This window comes from Lepidochelys olivacea, assembly GCF_965140295.1.
Source record: "Lepidochelys olivacea isolate rLepOli2 genome assembly, chromosome: 10".
Classification (NCBI taxonomy): Eukaryota; Metazoa; Chordata; order Testudines; family Cheloniidae; genus Lepidochelys; species Lepidochelys olivacea.
The window spans coordinates 144,359-157,984 of record NC_140420.1 but is presented as its reverse complement, the minus strand read 5'-3'; the positions used below and the strand labels follow the sequence as shown (position 1 = coordinate 157,984).

The 13,626-nt window shown below is 47.1% G+C and overlaps 1 protein-coding gene across 4 annotated transcripts in view; it reads left to right on the top strand.

Moving 5' to 3' along the window:
- Positions 1 to 13,626, top strand: part of UNKL (unk like zinc finger) — a 142,354-nt gene that overhangs the window by 9,460 nt on the left and 119,268 nt on the right. For 2 of the 4 annotated variants that reach the window (XM_084641271.1, XM_084641269.1), the window contains exon 3: positions 13,095 to 13,271. The exons of 1 other annotated variant lie outside the window; for it this stretch is intronic. In XM_084641271.1, coding sequence (XP_084497397.1) covers positions 13,095 to 13,271 — 177 coding nt within the window. Of the gene's footprint in view, positions 1 to 13,094; positions 13,272 to 13,626 lie in introns of those variants that run through there. One more of the 4 variants, XM_084641272.1, reaches the window with a different exon arrangement.

Below are 13,626 nucleotides of genomic sequence, written 5' to 3'. Positions count from 1 at the left end.
ATGTTATTGACTGCTTGAGAAATTATGTGGAAAAACTTAAGAATAGTAGTGCACGTGAAATGGGAAATTTTGAGTCTTCCCATTTAGTACAGCATTAACATCTCTGTGAACATGTATATAGAGCAATAATATTCCTGACCGCAGAGCTCAATGGAAGCACCATCTCCTTGCTTTACACTTCTGCCTAAAATATGAACTGTTTTGTAACATGTTTAAATTGATATTTGCTTTGAGCAGTTGTAAACTCTTCTTGAAGCAGAAGGCTAGTAATGCTGTAGTTACAGTTGAAGATGAATAGTTTATAAGCTAAAGGAGTACTTGTGGCACCTTAGAGACTAACAAATTTATTTGAGCATAAGCTTTCAAGCTGTAGCTCACAAAAGCTTATGCTTAAATAAATTCGTTAGTCTCTAAGGTGCCAGAAGTACTCTTTTTCTTTTTGCGGATACAGGCTAGCACGGCTGTTACTCTGAAACCAGTTTATAAGCTGTTGTCTTCAAACACTTCTTTTTTTTTTAAATTTAAATTGCACTTTAGACTGGAATTTCTTTTGCTTACTTTCAGCTCAGAGGAAAAATTCTTTTTGAAATGTTTGTTATAATATTGTGTGAGTTATTAGAATATGAAATCTTAGAGGTGACACATCCCTTTCTGTAGCAGTTAGTGTGCTAAGCTTTAGTGGTCATGTCTGTGTTTCACAGTATGTGTACTAAACTGTATGGAAAGTGTAATGTCTAAATTGCCTTGTGTATGATCAGAATGCTGAAAACAGTTGCTTTTAAGTTTAAAAAAAAAACACCTGTCAACTCCAGTAAAACTTATGATTTAGAGTACAGTGCTTTCATTATTACTAAAAGTTAGCATTTAGTATAATTTCATTTTTTTCAGCTTGGTTGATAATATAGAAATGTTGCATACAGAGCAGCTTTGATTAACAAACACTTCTTTTATCAGCTTGTTTTTTCTGAGGAGCATTCACCTTGAACAGTCTCATAATAACCATTAAGAAAAGGAGTACTTGTGGCACCTTAGAAACTAACAAATTTATTTGAGCATAAGCTTTCGTGAGCTACAGCTCACTTCATCAGATGCATTCAGTGGAAAATACAGTGGGGAGATTTATATACACAGAGAACATGAAACAATGGATGTTACCATACACACTGTAACGAGAGTGATCACTTAAGATGAGCTATTACCAGCAGGAGAGTTGGGGGGGGGGAACCTTTTTGTAGTGATAATCAAGGTGGGTCATTTCCAGCAGTTGACAGGAACATCTGAGGAACAGTGGGGGGTGGGGGGGAGGGAGTCTGCATAGCCAGACAATCCTGCTGTCAGGGTGCCAATGCCTGAGATGATGAGGCGTCCAGGATTTCAACGTTTATGGATCTTGGGTAGCAGATAGAATACCCCAGGTCGGGGTTCCAGGGCTCCAGATTGACAGATCCAGAAGAGTACCCAGAAGTCACCTACTACAGGACAGGCCCAACAAAGAAAATAACAGAACGCCACTAGCCATCACCTTCAGCCCCCAACTAAAACCTCTCCAACGTATCATCAAGGATCTATAACCTATCCTGAAGGACAACCCATCACTCTCACAGATCCTGTGAGACAGGCCAGTCCTTGCTTACAGACAGCCCCCCAACCTGAAGCAAATACTCACCAGCAATCGCACACCACACCACACAACCACTAACCCAGGAACCTGTCCTTGCAACAAAGCCCGTTGCCAAACTGTGTCCACATATCTATTCAGGGGACACCATCATAAGGCCTAATCACATCAGCCACACTATCACAGGCTCGTTCATCTGCACATGTACCAATGTGATAGATGCCATCATGTGCCAGCAATGCCCCTCTGCCATGTACATTGGTCAAACTGGACAGTCTCTACGTAAAAGAATAAATGGATACAAATCAGACGTCAAGAATTATAACATTCAAAAACCAGTGGGAGAACACTTCAATCTCTCTGGTCACTCGATTTCTGATCTCAAAGTGACAATTCTTCAACAAAAAAACTTCAAAACCAGTCTCCAACGAGAGACTGCTGAATTGGAATTAATTTGCAAACTGGATACAATTAACTTAGTCTTGAATAGAGACCAGTGGGAGTGGATGGGTCATTACACAAGGTAAAACTATTTCCCCATGTTTATTCCTCCCCCACCCCCAACTGTTTCTCAGATGTTCATGTCAACTGCTGGAAATGGCCGACCTTGATTATCACTACAAAAGGTTCCCGCCCCCCCAACTGTCCTGCTGGTAATAGCTCATCTTAAGTGATCACTCTCGTTACAGTGTGTATGGTAACATCCATTGTTTCATGTTCTCTGTGTATATAAATCTCCCCACTGTATTTTCCACTGAATGCATCTGATGAAGTGAGCTGTAGCTCACGAAAGCTTACGCTCAAATAAATTTGTGAGTCTCTAAGGTGCCACAAGTACTCCTTTTCTTTTTGCGAATACAGACTAAAACGGCTGCTACTCTGAAACCTGTAATGACCATTGTCATTAGAATGTAAGCAGGGAAACATTTTTCTTAGTGTTATCTAAAATATAGCAAGTAAGAATTAGTGTATCAGATTGCAACCTTATAGTTAGGTGATGGTTTAATATCTGCCATATAAAATAAAATACAGGTCTTGTTTAAAGCTATGTCATATTGGCTTATGTTTAAGCAAAACATTACACTTTTCTAATAAAGTAGAGATTTTTGTCCATAGATCAGGAAACTTGGAATGGAAGATCAGCAGCAATTGTCACTCCTTTGTTTGTGTAATTTGATTTTAATGCTCTTGTTTAGTGTATGTAATATTAAGTGAGGATAAGAGCCTACTTCTTACTGACAGCTGTGAACCTGCTCCTTTTATCTCAAGTGGTAGAAGCATTTGCCTTTGTTGCTGGGTGCCTTGGGTTTGACCCCTGCTGATGACCGTCCATGGTGTCTGTCCGTGGTCATTGCATATGTATTACCATAGTGTTGCTTATTTGTACGACATTGTTATGAGCTGGGTGAAACCTGGTTATGGATTGACTTAAAACCCCATTCAGATTGATAGATGTGAACTCATCCTTCGATTAACATAACTGTAAGCTGCCTGGAAGCTTTTGGCTGAGGGGTGTGTATGTGTGTTTGAGAGGAGAGATGACACGGAAACTTAGAACAGAGACAAAAAAGCCAAGGAGAATAGCACAGTGTGACTCTGGAAAAAGCTAGAGGGAGAGCTTTTGGGTCTGGTGTGGGCAAAAGAGGCTCATAGGCTGTAAGCTAAGAAACTGCTCCTTTTGTTTTTGGTTCCTTCTGCATTCAGAGACCCAGGATTTCATACATTCCATGTTAAATAAACAAGATTGCTTCAAAGAAAATACCAGACTGCATCAATTTCTGCTTCCAGCTGGAACATCCCCAAGGCCCAAACTTTGACTAGCTGCTTGGGTCAAAAAGGGGGAACAATATATGTATGGGTTTATTTTTGCAAGGGATAGTCTGCGTTTTCAAGGTGCCACAAGTCCTCCTGTTCTGTTTGTGGGTACAGACTAACACGGCTGCTGCTCTGGAACCCGTTTTTTTTTACTGACACTCTGCTGAAATTGTGCCTAGGGTGCCAGCACAGCAAGCAAGCAAAATTCATGCAGTTTGGTTTCATGCTCTTGCTTCTGTTGGGCTGTGTGGGAAGAGCCCTTGGTGAGACCAGCACAGGAAAATATCTCTATTGATGGGGGCAGTGGTGTTCTCTGTCTTCCCTATGTACTGCATTCCCAAAAGAGTGGAGCACTGTACCTTTGCTTCTCATATGCAGAACATTTCCCATAAAGTCCAGCAGGATCATTAAAGTGAATCTAAGAAGGATTGTATCCTTTTGCATCGTTTGCTTTTCACGGCTGATCCTGGATTTGGGGGCCTGCAGGAGTGCCGGAACCTGTATAGAAGTGGGGCGGGGGGACTGGTGCAGGATCTGTAGCTCTGCCCCCCTGCCTCTCCTCTTTCCCCTGAGGTTCTGCCCCCTATCCAGGCTGGAAACCGGACCCGGGCCATTAGGGTGACCATATTCCTTCCTTCCCTCCCACGTGGAGCTGGCCTGAGCCCTCCTCCCCTCCCCACCCCCCTGCACCAGGTGCAGAGCTGACCTGAGCCGCTTCCCCTCCCCCCACAGAGCTGACCCGAGCCGCCCTCCAACCTTCCACAGAGCTGGCCTGAGCTGCACACCCCCCCCCCCTCGCGGGGCTGGCCCAAGTCCCATCACTCACTCCCCTTAACCCCTTTTTGGCAGAACTGGGCATGTGTCCATGCCCCCCCAGGTGTGCCGTCCAGGACAGGTGGAGGTGACCAGGGCTCCCCACAGCAGCCCGGGCTCCCTGGGCAGCTCTTACTACGGCCCAGCTCCAGCTTTCGGCCTGGCCAGTGGGTAGGATCTTGGGGAGGAACGGAAGGAGCAGGGGACTGGATCCTGTGATGAGGGCGGTGTGGGGCCCATGGGGGCCAAAATTCTTCTTTGTGCCCAGGGCCCCAATAAATCTTAATCCGCCTCTGAGCTAGAGCAGTATTATGATTGGCATTTAAAAATATGTAAAATGAATATCCACTGTCCTTTATTTTCTTAGAGTGCGCACAGGCTTAAGATAGCTTGTGCCATCCCATGACGCTCAGTTAAACTGTTAAGGCAACTATTTTTTGTATGCAAAACCACACAGAATTCCAAACGATGTGCTCGTTTCCTTGCTCTTAAGTTCAGTGAGAGTGGGTTTTGGCCCTTGAGGACAAAAAGTAAAACAAAGAGCTGAGTGAAGTTGGAAAATTTGTCCCTTTCACCAGCAGAATTCGGTCCAATAAAAGACATCACCTCACCTCCCTTGTCTCTTTCTCATCACTGATTGACTGATATAATAATTGGACTATTTCTTTTCTCGTAAAATTGTCCTAGTTTTCACCTGAGCTGGTTCAAAGCCTTCAGTGCCTAGAAAGTGCAGGCAGCATTAGAGAAAATTAATGTTGTTTTTAAGTACGCCATAGAATCATAGAATATCAGGGTTGGAAGGGACCCCAGAAGGTCATCTAGTCCAACCCCCTGCTCGAAGCAGGACCAATTCCCAGTTAAATCATCCCAGCCAGGGCTTTGTCAAGCCTGACCTTAAAAACCTCTAAGGAAGGAGATTCTACCACCTCCCTAGGTAATGCATTCCAGTGTTTCACCACCCTCTTAGTGAAAAAGTTTTTCCTAATATCCAATCTAAACCTCCCCCACTGCAACTTGAGACCATTACTCCTCGTTCTGTCATCTGCTACCATTGAGAACAGTCTACAGCCATCCTCTTTGGAACCCCCTTTCAGGTAGTTGAAAGCAGCTATCAAATCCCCCCTCATTCTTCTCTTCTGCAGGCTAAACAATCCCAGCTCCCTCAGCTTCTCCTCATAACTCATGTGTTCCAGTCCCCCAATCATTTTTGTTGCCCTTCGCTGGACTCTCTCCAATTTATCCACATCCTTCTTGAAGTGTGGGGCCCAAAACTGGACACAGTACTCCAGATGAGGCCTCACCAATGTCGAATAGAGGGGAATGATCACGTCCCTCGATCTGCTCGCTATGCCCCTACTTATACATCCCAAAATGCCATTGGCCTTCTTGGCAACAAGGGCACACTGCTGACTCATATCCAGCTTCTCGTCCACTGTCACCCCTAGGTCCTTTTCCGCAAAACTGCTGCCTAGCCATTCGGTCCCTAGTCTGTAGCTGTGCATTGGGTTCTTCCGTCCTAAGTGCAGGACCCTGCACTTATCCTTATTGAACCTCATCAGATTTCTTTTGGCCTAATCCTCCAATTTGTCTAGGTCCTTCTGTATCCTATCCCTCCCCTCCAGCGTATCTACCACTCCTCCCTGTTTAGTATAATCCGCAAATTTGCTGAGAGTGCAATCCACACCATCCTCCAGATCATTTATGAAGATATTGAACAAAACCGGCCCCAGGACCGACCCTTGGGGCACTCCACTTGATACCGGCTGCCAACTAGACATGGAGCCATTGATCACTACCCGTTGAGCCCGACAATCTAGCCAGCTTTCTACCCACCTTATAGTGCATTCATCCAGCCCATACTTCCTTAACTTGCTGACAAGAATACTGTGGGAGACCGTGTCAAAAGCTTTGCTAAAGTCTAGAAACAATACATCCACTGCTTTCCCTTCATCCACAGAACCAGTAATCTCATCATAAAAGGCGATTAGATTAGTCAGGCATGACCTTCCCTTGGTGAATCCATGCTGGCTGTTCCAGATCACTTTCCTCTCATGCAAGTGCTTCAGGATTGATTCTTTGAGGACCTGCTCCATGATTTTTCCAGGGACTGAGGTGAGGCTGACTGGCCTGTAGTTCCCAGGATCCTTCTTCTTCCCTTTTTTAAAGATTGGTACTACATTAGCCTTTTTCCAGTCATCCGTGACTTCCCCTGTTCGCCACGAGTTTTCAAAGATAATGGCCAATGGCTCTGCAATCACAGCCGCCAATTCCTTCAGCACTCTCGGATGCAACTCGTCCGGCCCCATGGACTTGTGCACGTCCAGCTTTTCTAAATAGTCCCTAACCACCTCTATCTCCACAGAGGGCTGGCCATCTCTTCCCCATTTTGTGATGCCCAGCGCAGGAGTCTGGGAGCTGACCTTGTTAGTGAAAACAGAGGCAAAAAAAGCATTGAGTACATTAGCTTTTTCCACATCCTCTGTCGCTAGGTTGCCTCCCTCATTCAGTAAGGGGCCCACACATTCCTTGGCTTTCTTCTTGTTGCCAACATACCTGAAGAAACCCTTCTTGTTACTCTTGACATCTCTGGCTAGCTGCAGCTCCAGGTGCGATTTGGCCCTCCTGATATCATTCCTACATGCCCGAGCAATATTTTTATACTCTTCCCTGGTCATATGTCCAACCTTCCACTTCTTGTAAGCTTCTTTTTTATGTTTAAGATCCGCTAGGATTTCACCATTAAGCCAAGCTGGTCGCCTGCCATATTTACTATTCTTTCGACTCATCGGGATGGTTTGTCCCTGTAACCTCAACAGGGATTCCTTGAAATACAGCCAGCTCTCCTGGACTCCTTTCCCCTTCAAGTTAGTCCCCCAGGGGATCCTGGCCATCCGTTCCCTGAGGGAGTTGAAGTCTGCTTTCCTGAAGTCCAGGGTCCGTATCCTGCTGCTTACCTTTCTTCCCTGCGTCAGGATCCTGAACTCAACCAACTCATGGTCACTGCCTCCCAGATTCCCATCCACTTTTGCTTCCCCCACTAATTCTACCCGGTTTGTGAGCAGCAGGTCAAGAAAAGCGCCCCCCCTAGTTGGCTCCTCTAGCACTTACGCCAGGAAATTGTCCCCTACGCTTTCCAAAAACTTCCTGGATTGTCTATGCACCGCTGTATTGCTCTCCCAGCAGATATCAGGAAAATTAAAGTCACCCATGAGAATCAGGGCATGCGATCTAGTAGCTTCCGTGAGCTGCCGGAAGAAAGCCTCATCTACCTCATCCCCCTGGTCCGGTGGTCTATAGCAGACTCCCACCACTACATCACTCTTGTTGCACACACTTCTAAACTTAATCCAGAGACACTCAGGTTTTTCTGCAGTTTCGTACCGGAGCTCTGAGCAGTCATACTGCTCCCTTACATACAGTGCTACTCCCCCACCTTTTCTGCCCTGCCTGTCCTTCCTGAACAGTTTATAACCATCCATGACAGTACTCCAGTCATGTGAGTTATCCCACCAAGTCTCTGTTATTCCGATCACGTCATAGTTCCTTGACATCACCAGGACCTCCAGTTCTCCCTGCTTGTTTCCAAGGCTTTGTGCATTTGTATATAAGCACTTGAGATAACCTGTTGATCGCCCCTCATTCCCAGTATGAGGCAGGAGCCCTCCCCTCACAGACATTCCTGCCTGTGCTTCCTCCCGGTATCCCGCTTTCCCACTTACCTCAGGGCTTTGGTCTCCTTCCCCCGGTGAACCTAGTTTTAAAGCCCTCCTCACTAGGTTAGCCAGCCTGCTGGCAAAGATGCTCTTCCCTCTCTTCGTAAGATGGAGCCCGTCTCTGCCCAGCACTCCTCCTTCATGGAACACCATCCCATGGTCAAAGAAACCAAAGCTTTCTCTCCGACACCACATGCGTAGCCATTCGTTGACTTCGACGATTCGACGGTCCCTACCCAGGCCTTTTCCTTCCACGGGGAGGATGGACGAGAACACCACTTGCGCCTCCAACTCCTTTATCCTTCTTCCTAGAGCCACATAGTCTGCAGTGATCCGCTTAAGGTCATTCTTGGCAGTATCATTGGTGCCCACGTGGAGAAGCAGGAAGGGGTAGCGATCCGAGGGCTTGATGAGTCTCGGCAGTCTCTCCGTCACATCGCGAATCTTAGCCCCTGGCAAGCAGCAGACTTCTCGGTTTTCCCGGTCAGGGCGGCAGATAGATGACTCAGTCCCCCGGAGGAGAGAGTCCCCGACCACCACCACCTGCCTTCTCCTCTTGGGAGTGGTGGTCGTGGAACCCCCAACCTCAGGACATCGCATCTCATGCCTTCCAACCAGCAGAGTCTCCTTCTGCTTTCTCGCCCCAGACATATCATCTGGTCCACTCTCCGCAACGATACCTGTGGAGAGAACATGAAAGCGGTTAGTTACCTGTGTCTGTGTTACTGGAACCCGGACATTCCGCTTACCTCTTCTGGACGTAACATGTTGCCAAGCTTCTTCATTGGCCTCTTGGCTCCTCTGTGCAACCTGCTCTATATCTGTAGAGCTTTGTGCCCCTAGAAGCCTATCCTGAGTTTTGTCCAGAAAATCCTCAGTTTCTCGTATGCAACGCAGGGTTGTTATCTGTTGCTCCAGACCTTCAATCTTCTCTTCCAATATGGAGACCAGCTTGCACTTTGTACAGACAAAGTCGCTTCTGTCCTGTGGAAGAAAGACAAACATGGCACATCCAATGCAGGTCACAACAGCTGAACACCCCCCTTCCATATCACCTTCCTACTATGAGCTTTCCTCAGAGCAGTTTGCAAGACGTAAGCCTCACTGGGCTCACTCCAGGCGAACTCCCAGGCAAACTCCTGCTGTGAGCTGCTCTGCTGTCCCCGCTGCTCAGCTGGTTCACCGCCTCTCAGCTGGTTCGCGAAGCTCTGGCTATTTTTAAACAGCCAGCCTTGATTTTAAGAATATTATGGTTCATATAAACAAGGAACAAAATTAAAGTAAAATAGTTTTATACACATTTAAAAGTGGATTTAATTTGATTGATGGTGTCTTTGCGGGGGAAATAGCTTGTTGTGGGAGTCTGAACCTCAAATGTTAAGTAATTGAATAAACTGATTGATAACACCATAATGTTGTACACAAAGGATATCAAGTAGGGTTCCCAACTTTCTAATTGCACAAAAATGAACACCCCTGTCCCGCCTCTTCCCCAAGGTCCCGCCCCTGCTCACTCCATCCCCCCTCCTTCTGTCTCTGGCTCTCCCCCACCCTCACTTTCTCATTTTCACCAGGCTGGGGCAGGGGGTTCTGGTATGGGAGGGGGTGTTGGCTCCGAGGTGGGGCCAGAAATGAGAGGTTCATGGAGTGTGTTTGGGGGGCTTCAGCCTGGGGCACGGGGTTTGGGGTGCAGGAGGGGGCTCCAGGCTGAGGGGTTCATAGAATCATAGAATATCAGAGTTGGAAGGGACCTCAGGAGGTCATCTAGTCCAACCCCCTGCTCAAAGCAGGACCAATCCCCATCTAAATAATCCCAGCTTTGTCAAGCCTGGCTTTGTCAAGCCTGACCATAAAAATATCTAAGGAAGGGGATTCCACCACCTCCCTAGGTAACGCATTCCAGTGTTTCACCACCCTCCTAGTGAAAATTTTTTTCCTAATATCCAACCTAAACCTCCCCCACTGCAACTTGAGACCATTACTCCTTGTTCTGTCATCCGCTACCACTGAGAACAGTCTAGATCCATCCTCTTTGGAACCCCCTTTCAGGTAGTTGAAAGCAGCTATCAAATCCCCCCTCATTCTTCTCTTCTGCAGACTAAACAATCCCAGTTCCCTCAGCCTCTCCTCATAAGTCATGTATTCCAGTCCCCTAATCATTTTTGTTGCCCTCTGCTGGACTCTTTCCAATTTTTCCACATCCTTCTTGTAGCGTGGGGCCCAAAACTGGACGTAGTACTGCAGATGAGGCCTCACCAATGTCGAATAGAGGGGAACGATTACGTCCCTCGATCTTCTCGCTATGCCCCTACCTATACATCTCAAAATGCCGTTAGCCTTCTTGGCAACAAGGGCACACTGTTGACTCATATCCAGCTTCCTAGGTCCTTTTCTGCAGAACTGCTGCCGAGCCATTTGGTCCATAGTCTGTAGCAGTGCATGGGATTCTTCCATCCTAAGTGCAGGACTCTGCTCTTGTCCTTGTTGAACCTTATCAGATTTCTTTTGGCGGTGGCTCTCGGCTGAAGAAGGTGGTTGGGGTGCAAGGGTGAGTTTGGGATATGGGCCCCAGAAGGGAGTTTGGGTGTGGGAGGGGGCTCAGGGCTGGGGCAGGTATGCGGGAGGGGGTGCAGGCTCTGGGGTGGGACTGGGGATATGGGGTTTGGGATTCAGTAGAGGGCTCAGGCCTGGGGCAGAGGGTTGGGGTACGGGAAGGGGTATGGGGTGTGGGAGAGGGATCAGGGCTCGGGCAAGGGTGCGAGAGGGGGTGATGGCTCCGGCTGGAGGTGCGGGGACTGGGGTTGGACTGGGGATGAAGGGTTTGGGGTGCAGGTGGGGGCTCAGGCCTGGGGCATGGGGTTGGGGTATGGGAGGAGGTGCGGGCTCCGGGTGGCACTTACCTTGGGGAGCTCCCTGGAAGCGGCAACATGTCTCTCCTACTCCTAGGCAGAGGCGTGGCTAGGCGGCTCTGTGCGGTACATGCTCACTGCCTTCGCCATGGCCAGTGGGAGCTGCGGAACTGGCGCTTGGGATGGGGGCAGCATGCGGAGCTCCGCTGGCAGTCCCTCTGCCTAGGAGCCAAGGAACATGATGCTGCTTCCGGGGACCCATGCAGAGCCAGGTAGGGAGCCTGCCAGCCCTGCCAACTGGACTTTTAATGGCCGAGTCAGCAGTGCTGACCGGAGCCACCAGGGTCCCTTTTCGACCGGGCGTTCCAGTTGAAAACTGGACGCCTGACAACCCTAATAGCAAGTTAGATCTTTCCTGACAGCTAATGACATGCTGGTGATTGATTATCATTGTGAAATATATATGTTAACCCTATATGAGGAAATATGGATACTTAATGATATTGTGCTTTAAAGTCTGTGACCAAAGACAGAAACAGGTTTTCTCTCAGAAAGGAGGGATGGCAGTTATAAAAACTAAGCAAGGTTGGACCAAAAACAATGGAAGCCCCATTTACATATGAATCAGCAAGAGGTATGGGAAGTTCACAGGAAGGGAAGAACAGCATGAGGCCATCCTGAGTCTGGAGACAAAGCAGTGAGTTTTGGAACATATAAGGAGAGAGAAGAAACCATATTGCCATCAATCACTGGACAGACACAAGGGGACAGAGCTCTTGCAAACTGAGACAGATGGTCCTTCAAGCAAGAGGTTGAAGTCTTTGGGAACTGAATATAAGTGAGAAACCTGCTTAGGCAAAGATCTTTCATCTAGGACAGCGGTTCTCGAACTTCATTGCACCACAACCTCCTTCTGAAAACAAAAATTACTGCATGACCCTGGGCACGGTGGGCTGGAGCCCCGCTGCCCCGTGCTGGAGGAAGGAGAGCAGAACCTGAGCCCTGCTGCCCTGGGCTGAAGCCCTTGGGCTTCAGCTTCAGCCTCAGGCAGCTGGGCTTGCGCTTGAGCCCAGACCCCAGCAAGTCTAACACCGGTCCTAGCAACCCCATTAAAATGTGGTCCTGACCTACTTTGGAGTTCCAACCCACAGTTTGAGAACCGCTGATCTAGGAAGACAAGGGAAACCAGCACCTTGAACTTCTGTGGAAGGTCCCAACTGACAGAAAGTCAGCCATGGCTGGAAAGAAAATGATTGGTGAGAAAAATACCATGAGCAAAATCGGTAGCCTGTTAGGTCAGGTCTTAGCTATTAGAAAGCATATTTTTACTTTTGTTTATTTGTAACCCATTCTACCTTCAATTTCTTCTATTTGGTATCACTTAACCTATGTTCTTTTGTTAATAAACTTGTTTTACTTTTGATCTAAAACAGGGTTTCTCAACCTGGAGGTCATGACCCCTGGGGGGGGGTCACAGGATGGGTTGGGGGAGGGGTTAGGCAAGTGCAGGGCTGGCATTAGGTGGTGGCAATCAGGGCAGTTACCTGGGACACTGCAAAATTAAGTTGCATGCTTCAGCCATGGCGGTGGGTCTGAAGTGTGTAACTTAGCTTGTCGGGTCCCCTGTTGTGTGGGGCCCTGGGCAGTTGCCCTGTTTGCCCTAATGCCAGCCCTTTTAGTAGGTGGGCCACAGTTTTTTAAGTCCAAAAGGAGTTGCAAGCACAAAAAGGTTGAGAAACACTGATCTAAACCAACTCAGTGCTGTATTTGAATTGAAGTAATTAACTCTAATTAAAGTAATAAGCTGTACTTTTGTCTCTTTAAGGGAGCAACAAATCTTATTTCTCTGAGTGTTCCAGGAAAAGGATGGACACTTCAGGGCAGAAGGTTTTGGGGAAGTTCAGGACTGAGTGTGTGTTGGGTGTCACTCTGCAAGTAGTAACTAAGGCTGGGGGAGACCAGTGTGGAGCTGTTCCATTGTAGGCACGCTACTGGGATCAGAGCACTGAACCAGGCCTGCACAGCACACACATGCTCAGGGAGCTACATGCTTGTCTACTGGCTGCTGGTGTCTGGGCTGTGAGCCATCGCAGCAGAGCATTTAAGGCACCAGAGTTACAGGGCAGGGGGTGAGACAACTTCTCTCTGGTCTGAATTGTATTGCCAAAACGTTACAAGTAAGTTATAAGAAGGAAAGGGACAGCAAAATGTTTGGTTAGGAGTTTAAACACAATCCTCCAGGCACTGCGCAGTGGTGCTCCATAATTGTTTCCTTCTATTATGTAGTTGTCCTTATCTGCATCGAACAACAGGGGATACAGAAAGAAAATATCATCTCCGATATTACAAGACTGGAACATGTATTCATGAAACAGATGCTCGGGGCCACTGTGTGAAGAATGGACTCCACTGTGCCTTTGCTCATGGGCCTCATGACCTTAGACCACCAGTATATGATATAAGGTATCCTTTTATTTTTAACTTTCAGTCCTCATTATTAGGAGACCATTGTCCTATAACATTCCAGTCTGTAGACATTAAACTTTTCTGTCTCCAAATACAATTAACTTTACAATCAAATGTATAATTAACTTTCTGACATTATTACTGTAAATGTAAAAACCTATATTAAATCAATATTAAGATTGCAAATGTAAAATAATGGGAAATTAAAATATTAACATTTTTAGAGCAACAGTAACGTATCCATGTATGAAGGACCCTGCATGTAATGCACTTAAGAGTGCACAAGGCTGGGTATTTTACCTTTTTGCCTTGATGCTGTGTAGATCTGCTTGTGCTGCTAAATTCATAAAAA